The 14,871-nt window shown below is 37.0% G+C and overlaps 1 protein-coding gene across 6 annotated transcripts in view; it reads left to right on the top strand.

The window, feature by feature from the left end:
- Window positions 1-14,871, top strand: part of PEX5L (peroxisomal biogenesis factor 5 like) — a 203,225-nt gene that overhangs the window by 140,607 nt on the left and 47,747 nt on the right. For all 6 annotated transcript variants that reach the window (XM_039855381.1, XM_039855382.1, XM_039855384.1 and 3 more), the window contains one exon: window positions 7,794-7,889. In XM_039855381.1, coding sequence (XP_039711315.1) covers window positions 7,794-7,889 — 96 coding nt within the window. The remainder of the gene's footprint in view (window positions 1-7,793; window positions 7,890-14,871) is intronic.

The raw sequence follows: 14,871 nt of genomic DNA on the forward strand, positions 1-14,871 counted from the left end.
TTTGGGCAACAGGGAGAGACTTGGCACAGGTAGGCTGTTCTACATGGAGCCAGAGGAGGCAGAGGATCTGCTGGGGTCCTTGGTTGCCGTGGAGACCCACAATGCATGTATCTTATTATTCTAATGATTGCTACTCTCCTGCTGGTTGTCTGATTTCATCCCACCATTTTGTCCTACCACTTACCCACCCCTGTGCCATTAAGCAAACACAATGTGCTTTGGAAAATTTGTGTGAAATTCCTGATATTGTCCTCCAGAGCATAATTTAAAATGCACTGTGATAGTTCTCTGTCTAGATAAATTGTAGTGAATCCTTTCAGAGGGTTACTGATTATTTGCAAAGAATTTATCCCTTAATTTGTCTTTTTTAAAAAATTGCCTATTTACTTATCAAGATTTGCCTAAACTAAGAAAATTCATAACCACCTAATTTTAGTTCCAGTTTATAGTTAAATTAGGAAAATTTCATGAATTTGGAATTTAATCATCTGAAATATTAAGTCACTCAAATGGAGCAGAAGAGAATAGACTGATTAATCGACTTGTAGTAAAAGACAGATGTTTTCACTGTTAGAAGCATACTGCTCTTAAATATATGATCTCTTTACATAGAGATAATATCAAAAGTAGTATAAAAATTAACTTGAAACTGACTTGCGAACTATTCAAGTAAATGATTTTAGCTCACCACTGTCACTTAGATGGTTCACAGGAAAATCCAAGAAATGTTTTCTTTTTGAAGCCAACACAAATTATCATAGGCTGAACAAGTAAGGAGCTATTTGCAAGCCTTGTTTAAAAATCATATTTCAGAATCACAAAGAAAAAGAAAGTTCACAATGAGAAGAATTCTTATGTTAGCTCATTATCTTTTCAAAATGGGGAAAAGGAAAAACAGTCTAGTCTCTTCCAAACAGTGTTTCGAATATACTAATCAGAGTAGCAAGAAAATAATAAATCATGTACTCTCTACATATTTAAGAATAAAGTTTCTTAACACTTAATCAAACTGCATAATTAGTATTCTCTGGCATTAATTGTTTAAAGAAATCATGCAATCTGAAAAATTAGATACCATTTGAAAAACTAAAAAAACACACAGAAGGTAATGATGTGAAATTAGCTTTTCCATATATGGGTTGAGATAGTGGTGAGCCAAAAGAAAAAGAATCCACCTTCTGCTAGTCTGGACACTGGAAGGAGTCCAAGGCAGGCTCTCAACAACCTAAGTTGGACTTCACAAGAACGTGCGGCAGCCAGACTCTCTAACTTTTAGTTGCAATCAGGTAACTCTGATTTTGCTGACTTTGGCACAGCAAATGCTTTCTTCCACATAGTCATAATTCCATCAAGTTCACAGTATCTCAAACCACAACAATCTAAACATTAATATAAAAGTTCAGATACGTTTTCTAAATTTTAAAGAAGTAACATAAAAAGGAAATACATGTTAATAGCTGTGATTTATTACATATTTTGTGTATAATATGAGACATTTCTAATATATTATTTGAAATGCTTACAATAATCTTGGGAATCAATAGTATCTCCATTTCTCAGGTGCAAAATGCATCTTAGAGAGCAGAAGTAATTTTCCCAAGGTGACATCAGCTGAGGAGAGGAGCTAGCATTCAAATCATACCCATTGGCTTCTAAAGCCCTTATTCTTAACCACACCCCACCTCATATCAGCCACATCGAGTTTATCTACCTGAGAGAACTCACAAACCATCTGTTTCCCTTCTCATTGCAAGTCTTGATTATTACTTATATTTATAGGATTAATATTAGATAAGTGATTTTAAAGAATATTTATCACTTTGTGTCTACGGCCATGCCACCCTTGATGTGCCCGAACTTGTCTGATCTCGTAAGCAAAACAGAGTTGGGACTGGTTAGTACTTGAATGGGAGATCACCTAGGAATACCAGGTGCTTCGTAATCACTTTGTAATAAAGTTCCAAAAACTGTGTAAGATAAATTAAGATTGTCATCTGATCTGAAGATATACACAAGTTTTTGCTCCCTCTGCCAAATTTATTCTCAATCTCATCTTAGAATGTTGATGGCTTCCATTTCAATCTATTTCAATTCAACAAATGTGGTTAAATGTCTACTATCCATAAAGTCATAGTGAGGCAGTGAAAAAGTTAGAAGAGAAGTTTGACTATAAGAATTATCACGACCTTTATGTCTAAAAGAAACAGTAAGATAGTACACTATAAATACAGTTTTGCTTATTGGAAGACAATACGGGAGCCACATCAACATTCCTTTTCCCTTCCTGAACATATATAGTGAGCTACCAATGAGGAAGGAAGCAAGCAAAGATGGAAGAAGGAAGTAAGCAAAGAAAGTAGAAAGTCAAGGATAGCAGGAAGCCAAAAAAAAAAAAGGCAAGAATACCGAAAGATCATTTTCAGCATAGTAGGAAATTTGCACATAGTAGGCACTCAACAAATACTTGTCAAAGTGAAAAAAATAAGAGAATGCTAACCAAAAGGAGAAACAATGCTTGTCAAGTTTAAAAATTTGAAAGTAGCAGCTAATTGTTAAAGGGTAAAAAATAAATAAAAATAAAAAGACTAAGTTTTATCCTTGATCATTTTTGAAGCTAGTTTCAAAAATACTTTTTAGTTATGCTTGATAATAGACTGCCTCTTTTCAAAATTAGTACTGATCTGCCTTGATGTTCTACAACATAGAATTTCATAATTGGATGGAGATGGGAACCATATGCTCCCTTCCTGTACAAAGCTCTAAGAATTTGCTCTTGACATTTAAGATAAGCTTTTTGTGTGTACTTTCAATGATAAATGTCTGTTGACTGATTGAGGGGAAAAAATCTGAGCATCTTAATGAGGCAAGTGTTTAAATTACCTGTTCTAGTGTAAAAATTCAACTAGTCTTCATTAACCACTGAACAAAAAAGCTCTAAACACAGATATTTTTAAATGAATTTATAAAATCATACCTGATAAGGGCTAACTAGAAAAATAATAACAAAATATAAGTTTTATTGAATACTTACTATGTTCTGGGCATTTTGTGTGTATATTTACATGAATTATTATACTCAATTATTATATGGATTCTATAAGTGAATATACACTTTGAAGATGAGATTATTGAGGGTTATAGAGATTAAGTAATTTGTCCAAGAAGACCAGTTCGTGGTAAATGGTAAACCAGGATTTGGCCCCAGGCATTTTGACTCCAGAGACTATGCTTTTAATGACTATGTTATATTGTCGCTCAAGGTCTGCTAGTTGTTATATTTTTCTTTTTTACAATTAAGCAGATCCCTTTTCCCCTTCAATTTCTTTTGAAAAGATATTGAGTTTTTTAAAAATGTGCTTTGGTGGGAGATCTCTGGCAATAATATAAAGGCAATTTATGAGAAGCTATAAATGACTGGCATTGAGGTAAGCCAACAAAGTTATGCTAGGACAACCACTGCCACAAATAGTCATTTTTAAATCACGATCTTGATCATAATCATACTTTCGAATAGAGTAAAATATAATATTCTCTTTAAAGAGTTATTAATTTTTTTTTTCTTTTTCATCACCTAATACCTATCATTTGGAATAATCAACAGTTGAAGAAACTAAATGTTTTCTTCTTTGGAGAGTCTAATACCCTAAAATCCAATTAGCTTAAACCAATTAAAATACTGTTTTTAAAGCCAAGGCACTTCCAGTAGGTGGCTATAACTGTGGAACATTTTTCAAAATCATGCAGAAAAGGAAGGACTGCCAACATCAGAGTATATTTCTGAATGCCAACGTCCCACCTCCATGTCCTAATATCAGTAGCTAGAGCAAAAGTTCTCGGAGCATGGTCCCCAGACCAGCCAGATCAGCATCACCCAGGAATGTGTTAGAAATGCAGCTTCTGAGTCCCTACTGCCCATCTCCTGGATCAGAAACCCTAGGGGTGGGGCCTTGTGATCTGTGTTGGAACTGGACCTCCGGGTGATCCTGATGCCCACTAAAACTTGAGAACGACTGACATAACCATTGGGCCGCCAAAACAGCTACGACTCAAACTTGTGAGTGTTAATAGTCTTGTTTACCATCCCTCTAGTTACATACTAAGCAATATCTGCAGTTTACAAGCATTTCTTATATGTGTTTTCCCATATCATAGGGTTGCCTATAATGAAATTAGATATAAAAAAAAAAGAAAAAAGAAAAAAAGTCCTGGTGGAAAAGAATACGGAACTTTACTATGTGTTAGAATCTGAATTTCATTTCATCCTGTCCTAAACCAGCAAGTCTGAGCACACTGCTGAGTTGCCAAAGTTTCAGAATCTTTAGCTGCCTACTATTCTCACCTTAAAAACTGCCTCTGTTTACATTCAGTATTTACCTATATTTTATAGTGTTTATCTTATGCTTCTTTGAGAAAAATTAATGACTTTAAAATGCGAGGTACATAACCTTTGTTTAATAGTAATCTAAGGCCTTTCTTACAATGTGGAAAATAATACTTACCTAAATTGTAATTGTACTAGCAAATTTCATTTGCATAGTAACATTTTATTTATACTTACTGTTTTAAGTGGTAAAGAGAATATGAACTATAAGTCGAGAATCCTGAGAGATTTTCCTCTTCATATTGCTCTATGGTGCCCTTTGTATTCTCTGATTCTTAATCCACTTGGGTCATAAAACTTTAATGAAGGTTAAGCTGGTGACAGTAATGGAGTCCTGTTAGGTCGGGCTTCACAAAAAGAGATCATATTCCACTGGTGAAAAGCGCCTCTAATAAAAGGAGTTTGCTTGGAAAAAAAATACTAATGCTTTCTATTTCTTCTACCAAATGCCATTCATGACTCATGATATTAGTATATAAATGCACGAAGTTTATTTCTTACCATGTATCCACATTTTAAAATTTACTTGTTTGTTTATTTCATTAATGAGGGAACCAACAGGAAGACAAAAGAGTACATTCCAAAAGCAAAGGATTAAGGAACAGAAACTTATATAGCCAGGTAGAAAAGAAATGCCAAAATAAGTTTGCCAAGATAGATATAAGATTGGTTAACATTCCACAAGACAATAAGATCATCTCACCTTTGGGGTTTACTTCTCTAAGAGGCTATAATACCGTAACAACTTACCAATTTTAAAAGGTTGTAAACCATCTGCACCTTTATATTTGTTAATCAAATATATTGTGACACAAGAGTGTCAGATGAGGGTTATAATGGGCTGATCAATGGCCCACAAGAAGATATGTTCACGACCTAATCCCCAGAACCTGTGATAGTTAATTTTACTTATGCTTTTGGATCCTGTTTCCTCCCTGCTTCAAAAGTCTGGTTTAGGAGCAGGTAGTATCTTCCACAGGGAGTAAGGGAAGATGCTTATTATGATAGCCATTGAACCTGGTCCATCTGAGAGCAAGGCACTGATGCCTAGACAGGCCTCGGTATGCCCTCATCACTCTCCCTCTTCTCACCACAGGTGTTGCTCTAGAGGCCTCACCCCTGGGCTGCTCACAGGCCTTGCTGTTTACTAGACACCCCACCAGGACATCCTGCTGCCATTTTCCACCCTAAAACCAGGGCTTTGCTAGCATGGACCTCTGCCGCTCTGGGCACAGGACAAAAAACAGTTTCTTTTCAAACTTCTGTAAACTCTCCTTAGCTTCCTGGATTGGCCAGGAAGCCTTGACTGAGAACATGTAGTTAGCTCTGGGAATAGAGGAGAGAAATACCTTTAATTCATTCATTCATCTGTTCCTTGACAGCATATTTTCAACAAGTATTTATTGATTATGTATGAAGCACCTACTACTTGCAAGAGATACTAGGGACACAGCAGTAAATACATCAAGGAGGAGAAAACATGTTTTAATAAATTAACCTTCTATCTTTGTTAAAGCAAAATACAGTCTAAGACAGTGGTTTACACTCAGAAGTGTTTATAATAATTACTTTATTATTGTTTTCAGCATACAATATTCTTGAGGGGTTCTTTTTTGACTCCCTCAACCATGTATAAATCTTTTGCATCTTCCTAAAATGAGCACGGCCTCCTATGAGAAGCAATAAAGTGCAATGGTTAGGAGCATGCCCTGAAGTACCAGCCCTACCGCTTACTGGCTGTGAGACTTGGGGCAAGTCAGCCACGCTCTCTGTTCCTCAATGTCATGAAGTCGACATTAATGAGTTATAGTATCTAAAGGACTTAGAGTAGCATCTGGCATGTAGTGAGCCCTGGTGTTACTACTGTATAATAATAAAAGAAAGAAAGAGGTCGGGGTCCTCTTGAGGACCAGTGATGGTGGAGAAAGAATGAAAAGCAGCTGAGCTGTATAGACGGTAAATGCTGGGCAAAAAGCAAACTTTTGCTATAGAACAGTCGTTTTCAAACATGACCGTTTTTCAAAATCACCAGAGGAACTTTTGAAACACTTTATGTCCAGGTCCCACCCCCAGAGATCCTTATTTCATAGGTCTAGGGTGGAGCCCAGGCTTATTCAAGTAATTCCCATAGGAGCCAGGATTAAGAATTCCTGCAGGAGAGCAATCTGTGGTCCAAGGAGCACCCCCAGCGTGATTTAAAGGAGGCTGGGAGGACTTCACTCTACAAGCCTCTCTCCTCCTACTCCCCAAGGCCAAGCTGCCTTATCAATGCAATCCCGGCCTTCCTGGGGCATGAATCACATGCCAGGCCCTGGGCTAGGTATGGGACAGTACAAAAAGTTAGCAGACAAAATCCTACCCACAAAGATCCCACAGTAGAGCAGAAGGTAATGAGCAATTGCACAGATAAAAAGAGAGAGTTCCGAACAAACTAGTGTGTAGTACCGACCAGTAAACCCCTGAGAGAGGAGTGAGGTAGATCTTTAAGCACTAATTGTGGAGACTCTCCAAGATATATTGTTGAGTAGAAAAACGTAATTTATAGAATAACATATTATTTATATTTCAAAAAATTTTCAAAACACGTTGCAATATTCTACCTATGGGTACATAAATATACATGTAACTACAAAGAAAAAAGGTCTAAAATATCTAATTTTTTTCAAAAAATATATTAGTTGTCTATGAAATTAAAAATTAGTAACAATTTTTAAAATTCCGGCACACTCTTTGTAGGACCTTCTGGAAATATTTGCATTTAGCTAAGATGTATATCACATTGCCTGTTAATTGTGACAAAGCAGTTGGCATTATGAGTCATGATTTCATCTAAGAGACTATTATTTAACAGAACAATTGTCCTGAGGAAATGAGACATAAGACAGATGTGTGCCAGTAGAGGGAAGGCGAAGGAAAGAGAGTTCAGCATAGGGATCTGCTGCATATATAAGGAGAAAGACCTAGATGCCACCTTTCTGCTCTGCAGCTTTCAGTTTTACCTAAAGCTGACCCTTTAACAAGCTGAAAGCTCACGTAACAGTTTCTGGGCCTAGTCATCTAAGGGAGATTCTCCGTCCCAGCTGCCTATTAAAATCACATAGGCAAGCTCGCTAAAATATCAGTGCCTGGCACCAAGGCAAATTCAAGTGAGATCTTTGGAGAGTTGGGCCTGGGCATTGGTTTTAATACGACCAGGGCTGAGACCCCCTGTTGGAAGAATCGTGCATGCATGCTTACACACACTGTGGCACCATTCCAGTTTGGGCCACATCACGCTTGCAGAGTACTCCAAAAATGATATCAGTTGCAGGTGCTGTTTAAATTTGAGGGGAACATGGGGAAAGGAAAAATAGTTGTATTCTTGTGTTATGTGATTCTAATATTGTAATGCCACGTGTTTGGTTTATTTCAGGCTCGACTGACTAAAGAACAGCGCTGGGGCAGTGCATTACTTTCCAGAAACCACTCCTTAGAAGAGGAATTTGAAAGGGCAAAAGCAGCAGTGGAGGTAACTTTTTTAAAGTTGTTTTTCCATTTCATGTTGCTGAGCGTGAAATTCAAAAAATCTTCAGGACACACACAAAATGGGTCTTACTTTATAGACATGAAATAACCATGTTTACAATTGTTAGAATGAGACCTATTACCAAAGAACTTTTGATTCTAATAAATGTCACCTCTCATGCCAATTCCATGACAGATTAGCAGTGACTGTTTGAAGTCTTGGGTCGGAAAGAACTCGGAGCCTCATCTAGGCTCTATGATGAACCTGTGCTATGCATTTGCTTATGCCTCTCTGTGAGGCCAAGGTTCATGCCTGATGTTTTTATCTCTCTTGCATCTACACAATATCTGAAACATAGAAGGTCTTGCCATTCCAGAAATATTATACATTTTTCTAACTGCAAAGGCACAGCTGAGATATTCCAGCCAATGGAGACCCTATCTTGACTTGAGCCATAATTCTTTACCATTAAGGGTATCCAAAACAATGACAATGTTGATAAATCAAATGAAATACTTAATTTAAACATTAATTTCCTTATTTAGCTTTCTAATAAGAAAGAAATAAAAGAGGATATTAAGGGTATCCAAAACAATGACAATGTTGATAAATCAAATGAAATACTTAATTTAAACATTAATTTCCTTATTTAGCTTTCTAATAAGAAAGAAATAAAAGAGGAAGGGGAGAGGCAGGAAGAAAGAAAGGAGGAAGGGAAGCCAAAAAAAAATCCCCCAATCTTTGCTGGTTTTTATCCATTTTCTTTCTGGTTGGAATCGCAAACAGTGCATCACAGATGCCATCTGTGAGTTTCCTCTGAGCTTTGCTAGATTGCTCTCTGAGAGGGGAAACCCAAGTAGGAACTTGTCAGGATCTCCACTTCTATTACTGATGCGAAATCTTGAAATTTGAAAGTATTCCTATAATATGGTTCATTTATGTGGTTCATTTATGTGGATGAATTTTTTATTGTGAGCAGTCTTTTGATAATTCCATATTTGAAATCCAATTAAATCACATTTGCAGGTTAATATTAAAAGGATTCTTTATATTCTGGGAAGTAATTCCAACCATAATTACATATCATCCTTCAGAATCCCAATAAGAGAACGCTTTTATCCCATCATGGTACAATCCACCCAGATTTCTTCTTTTAATTTTAACTTTTTTTAATTAAAAAAAAGTTTATGCATATCTAGTGCTCTTGAATGTGATCAACTGATATATTTGATTGAGACCACATTGTCCGGCTGCATGGAGCCTGTAACTCAATTAATGTCAAATGTAGATTTTTACAGACTTAAGAGCTAATTTAAATTTATCTTTTGGACCCCTACTGTGTATAGCATACTGAATTAACACTAAAAAGAAAATTATTTAGAAAAATAGAATCTTGGGTAGGTAAAGACATTAAAATTTATCTGGTCTCTTTTAAAAATGAGAAAATCAACGTATTCATATTCAAAAGACTCAGTTTCAAAGTAGAATTGACAAGACAAAAATCATCCATCTAACTATCTATATGTGTGATATTTAGATATAGATATGGATTTACAGATATATCTATATCTATAACTATATCTATCTATATCTACATGTACATTCACAAAAGCATTTAATCTTAGTTTCAGCAGAGACCTTAAATTAAACGTCATCTATTCCAACTGGGCACACAAAACAATTTTTTTTCTATTAAAGAATATTTGACAAATTATTTATTTAAACAAACCCTGTTTCTACTTGAACACTTTCAGGTAGGGGCAACTCACTTCTTTCCAAGAAAATCTATTTCAGCTTTGGACAGTTCTAACTATTAAAAAGCTCTTTCCTGTATTATGCTAAAATTGTCCTACCAGCAACTTCCAGTTTTAATCTTGGCTTTGCCCTCTCTGGAACAAGGCAGAATTAGTTAAACTCCTTCTCCACATGACGCTCACCTCACCCCTCAAAACCTGTCTCTTCCTGGTTTTCCCTTGTCTCTCCTGGGAATTGTGAGACTTTGGTTGTTATTCCAACTTGTCACTAATGGCTCAAGACAACATCCACACCTCAGTTTCCACATCTCAGTTTCCACATCCCTAGGAAGCTGTAAATTACTTCAGGAAGTCATTCAACAAACATTACTGGCTGTCTACATGAGCTGACTGCCTAACTAGGCACTACAGATAAAGAAAGCCAGCTTTTATTAACTGTCTTAACAATAGCATGGACCAGAAAACCAACTTAGACAAATCACTTGCTCCCTCTACTTTTTTTCTCATCTCTAAGATGAGGGGATTGGATTTCTGATACACTAAAACCCTATGAATATTAAGGACAGAATTCCCAGCAAATCAGAAAATTATAAGCAAATTTGTTCAGCCGGAAGCTTGGAACTGAGAAGTTTCCCTAAGGAATGAGGGAGGATGATGCTGACCAGAAGGTATGCACAGGTGTAGAGAAAAGAAGTGGGGGGCGGGTAGTGTTTCACTAAGCTGATGGTAAATCAGACCTCAAAACTGCACACATACACGGACTGGTTACTTCCTGACATTATTCTTATCCAAAATATAATCTAAATTCATAGTAGAGGACATAATGAAATGTATCAGGGTCTTGGAAATATACATGCCCTTGACCCAGCAATTTCTTAGATTTTATCCTAGAGGAATACCCATGAAAGTTTGCAAGATTTTATCTGTAGAATTGTTTTAAGCAGTGAAAATTTGGAAACAGCCTAAATGTCTCATAATAGAAAATTAAGTTATATCTCTACAGTAAAATGCTATGTAACCATTAAAAACTACATTATAAAAATGTATTTAAGATCATGTAAAATGTCTAGTGATAAATTAAATAATAATTTATATACTAACAGCTTTACAATACAATCCCAACTTTCTAAAATAGTAATAGCATAATGCCTAACAAGTCAAAGTACGTACTGTGTGCCCAGCACTCAGTCAGGAGCATTACATTGCCTCTCAGTCAATCCTCACAGCAGTCCTATAAAGAAGGTAATATTACTATTCTCACTTTCCAGATGAGAAAACTGAGCCTTAAAGAGATTGCAGATGGTTAAGCGTCACTTTATAAGCAGTTAAAATAGACTGAAAAATAAGCAACCCTCGTTTAGCAAGTTACAAAGCCATGATTTTCCCCTACTCCAGAGCCCATATTCTGAATTACTACACTATATAAGCATAAATAAAGTCTGTGCCCAAATGTTAACAGTTATTCTCGGGTGGCTAGACTTGGAGTGATTTTATTTCTTCCTTTAGCTTATCTGTATTTTCCAAATGTTCTATCATAAACACGTATTATGTTGTTAATCAAGGAAAAAGTGGTGAGTTATAGTGGGACATAAGATTCTTGAAGAACTAAGAGTGCCTCATTCTTCGTTTCAAGATGAATAATGGTGCAGACAGCCTTCATCAGCGACAGTTCCGACATTAGTAAGACCCAGACGAAAATCATTTTCCAAATAAAATTTTTCCAGTCCCCATTTTATATTTCGATATCATCTGATTCCAATATTCCTTTATTTCACATTATATGTCATTCTTAAAGACGACTTTATCTATCTATCTATCTATCTATCTATCTATCTATCTATCTATTATTTATTTATTTAGTCATCATCCTGCGTAATGACCTTGCACCTGGTTGCTCTGCCAGCTCTTTCTTTTCCTCATGAGTTCCACGGGCATTGCTGTTCTTTTTCTCATTGTCTACTGTCCCTACTCTGTCTTCCCTCTGCAAGGAACACTCTTCCCCCAGATCCTCATGTGGCAGGCTTCTTCTTATCATTCAAGTTTTAGCTTGAGTGTCAGTGCCTCAGAAAAGTTGAACCTGACCACCCCGTCGCTATCACAGCACTTGGAGTTTTATTTTTCATCCTTACATCTATCACTGTTTTTTTCTGGTTGTTTTTTATTTGTCTGTTTGCTGTCTGTCTTTCCACTTTAAAATATAACCTTCGTGAGAAAAGAGGACCAGTCTCTTATTTACTGCTGTACCCCAATATCTAGAACAATGTCTGGTACTTAACAAGTATTCAGTAAATATTTATTGAATTAATAAATGGATGGATAATTATTAATCACATAATGTGGGCAGTTCTTTCTGTCTGTCATTGCATATAAAGTGCCGTCATCTAATATAATTTAGTATCTGCATTTTCATAGCTGATATAAATAAACAATTCTGCCTATAGCATACAGGTTTCTGCCAAGAACTGTGCTAAAGTGTCTTCTGTGGTTGTCTTGGTCTCAATGTCAATCAATGAGATGCACTTATAAGAATGCAGGTGGCACCAACCATCTTGCCATGGAATAACACTGGGCATGTTTTGTATTTTGCATGGAACAAACTAGTTCTTACTGATATGAAATAACTCCGGACAACATGCATTTCAAGTAATGTTTGAGCTAAAATGTCCTACAATACATATCTTCTGCCAAAGAAAAGACAGATAATGCCACATCCACATTTATTGTGTATTGTAAATTACCTGAGAACCCATTTAAGCACAAAGGCTGATAGTGCTCAAGCTCAAGATAAACTGTTAGTTTTAGTGAGACCTTGAGGCTTTTTGCCTCCATATCTTACATTTTATTGAAAAAAAATTATTTCTGCTCAAAGTATTATAACTTTAGGACAAAGAGCCAAATATTCTTACCCTGGGCTTTTTTTTAAAAAACCGAAAAAACAAAAATCAAACAAACAAACAAAAACGCATCTTCCCTGAACAAGAAAGGAGAGGAGCTTCCCCCCATGCTTCTTCCCAGATTTTCTTCCTCACTAGCAGCCTAAGCGCACAGTCAGCTACAACAAGTCCCTAGGAAGGAAGCACAGCGAGGCATGAAGTGAGAAGCAGGGAAGGAGCCCCAGGAGTTCAGTGAGGCCCAAAGCTGCCTCCTAGGAAGAGAGACCCCTAGAGAGAACTGTATTGCATCTGCGGAGGAGGGAGAAGGTCACATGGGCAGCCTGCACACCTGCAACCACACACCAAAAAGACTTCCTTTATCACTGTTAGCAGGGAGGGAAAGAGCCAGCCAGCATCTAGTATTGTGTTTAGCTAGTTACTCTCACAAGGTGCCTCAGCCTTTAAAATTAACTGGATTTAGCAGCAAATTCATCAGACATGCTTAAGCTTCTTCAACAGGCCAGGTTGGGTGCTAGGAATAGAAAATTGAATAAGACAGTCTCTATCCTTAATGAGCTGGAAGAATCGCAGGAATATGCAGCTTAGGAGATCGTTCAAGTATAGCTTATCACGTTAGGTATAGTTATTATGGGCTTACACAGCCATCTCCACACTAGACTGTGACCTCTTACAGGCAGGAGAGTGTGTTGTTCTTCCTTATGTTCTCACCTTTTCAGAGAACCTGGCACGGAGCAAGGCTTCATAAGTTTTTGCTAGATGAATAAATGAACAAAATAGCAATTTATGTCACTAATGCATCTATTTCATTTAAGCCTCTCTTGTAATGAGTGCTTTAGAAATCTCATAGACCTACTGACTGACAGAAGATGAGTTTTGTGCCCCTGGACTCAAAGTCACCTTTCACTTGGCTCCAATATTATTATGAAGATTGTATGCATTTTAACCAATATTTTCATAGCTCTACCTTTACTCTGAGGGAGATATTCTGGTGAGCAAATTTTGGAAACGAATAATGAAATAAGTGAATGAGGAAAAGTAAAAATGTATGGACAAAGGAAAGTATAGTGGTCAGAAGCAAGAAGAATAGAAAGCATAACTTTAAATCTTTTTGGCTAATTAATTGAGCCTTTGTATTAAATCCTACAAAAACCTTTAACTTCTAGAGCTTGGAACTCTTCCCATGTCCCAGTTCTCTTCCCCTTGAGCTTCACTTGGGATCTTGCTTATGGTAGTTTAAAATGTCCACAAATTCTTCAATCCTCCTTTCAAAATGTGGAGCTTAATTTCCTCCCCTTGAGCATGGGCTGGGCTTAGCGATTCACTCTAATAAATAGAATAAAGTGGCAGTCATGGTGTGTGACTTTACAAATTAGACCATAAAAGGTATGGTGGCCTCCTTGCTCTCTCTCTCTTGCATCGCTTGCTCTTGGGGAAACCCAGCTTCCATGTCACAAGGACCCTTAACAGGTGAGAAAGTAAGGCCTTCTATCGATAGCCAGCAAGGACCTGAGAAGCTTCCTGTTAAGAGCCACATGAGTAAGCCATCTGGTAAGAGGATTCCTCAGACCCAGTTGAGCCTTGAGATGACTGCAGCCCTAGCTAGCAGCTTAATTCCAACATCCTGAGAGAGACCAAGTCAAAACCACCCAGCTAAGCTACTCCCAAATTTCTGACCCTTGGAAACTGTATGAAATAATAAATGTTTCTTTTTTTTAATTGTCATGTATTGGGTAACTCACTAAGCACAGAGGTGACTGTGGCATTGTTCTAGTCTTCTCAACCCCCAGCCCAGTTCTACTCCGCTATTCTCTTCCCCATCTCCATCCCCGGCACATTTTACTGTCTCAAAATGGGACAATTACCCATGTAGCACAGAAACAACGTATTTATTCATCCTAGAATATCATTTTTCAAACTACTCTCACTCTCATTTCTACTGGTCCTCAGACTATCTTTTCTGATACCCAAGGGAGAATAAACAAAGATCTGTGACAGTCCATGTTCCTTAGGGGAACATTCATCCCTGCACCAAGGATCTGGTCAGGGACTTGCCTTTTCTTACCCATAGCACTTAGACCTCTCTTCATGATAAGCCTCACTGAAAGCCACCTCCTAACTTTCCATTCCTATGTCTTATCTCAGAGGACACAGCCCTCAAGATAACTCCTCTTCAAGCCTCAGGCTAACTTTTCTTTCAACAGCACTTTATGAATAATTATAGGCAAATCAGAAGAACTTGGATAGTAAGAGTTTAATGCTAACTAGCAATTCCTTGTTCTAGAAATATGGGTTACATTCTTTATCTCTCTTTTAAGTTTAACTAGGAGACACCATGTT

Source organism: Pteropus medius, unplaced genomic scaffold (genome assembly GCF_902729225.1).
Source record: "Pteropus medius unplaced genomic scaffold, Ma_sr-lr_union100, whole genome shotgun sequence".
In the NCBI taxonomy this organism is placed as follows: Eukaryota; Metazoa; Chordata; class Mammalia; order Chiroptera; family Pteropodidae; genus Pteropus; species Pteropus medius.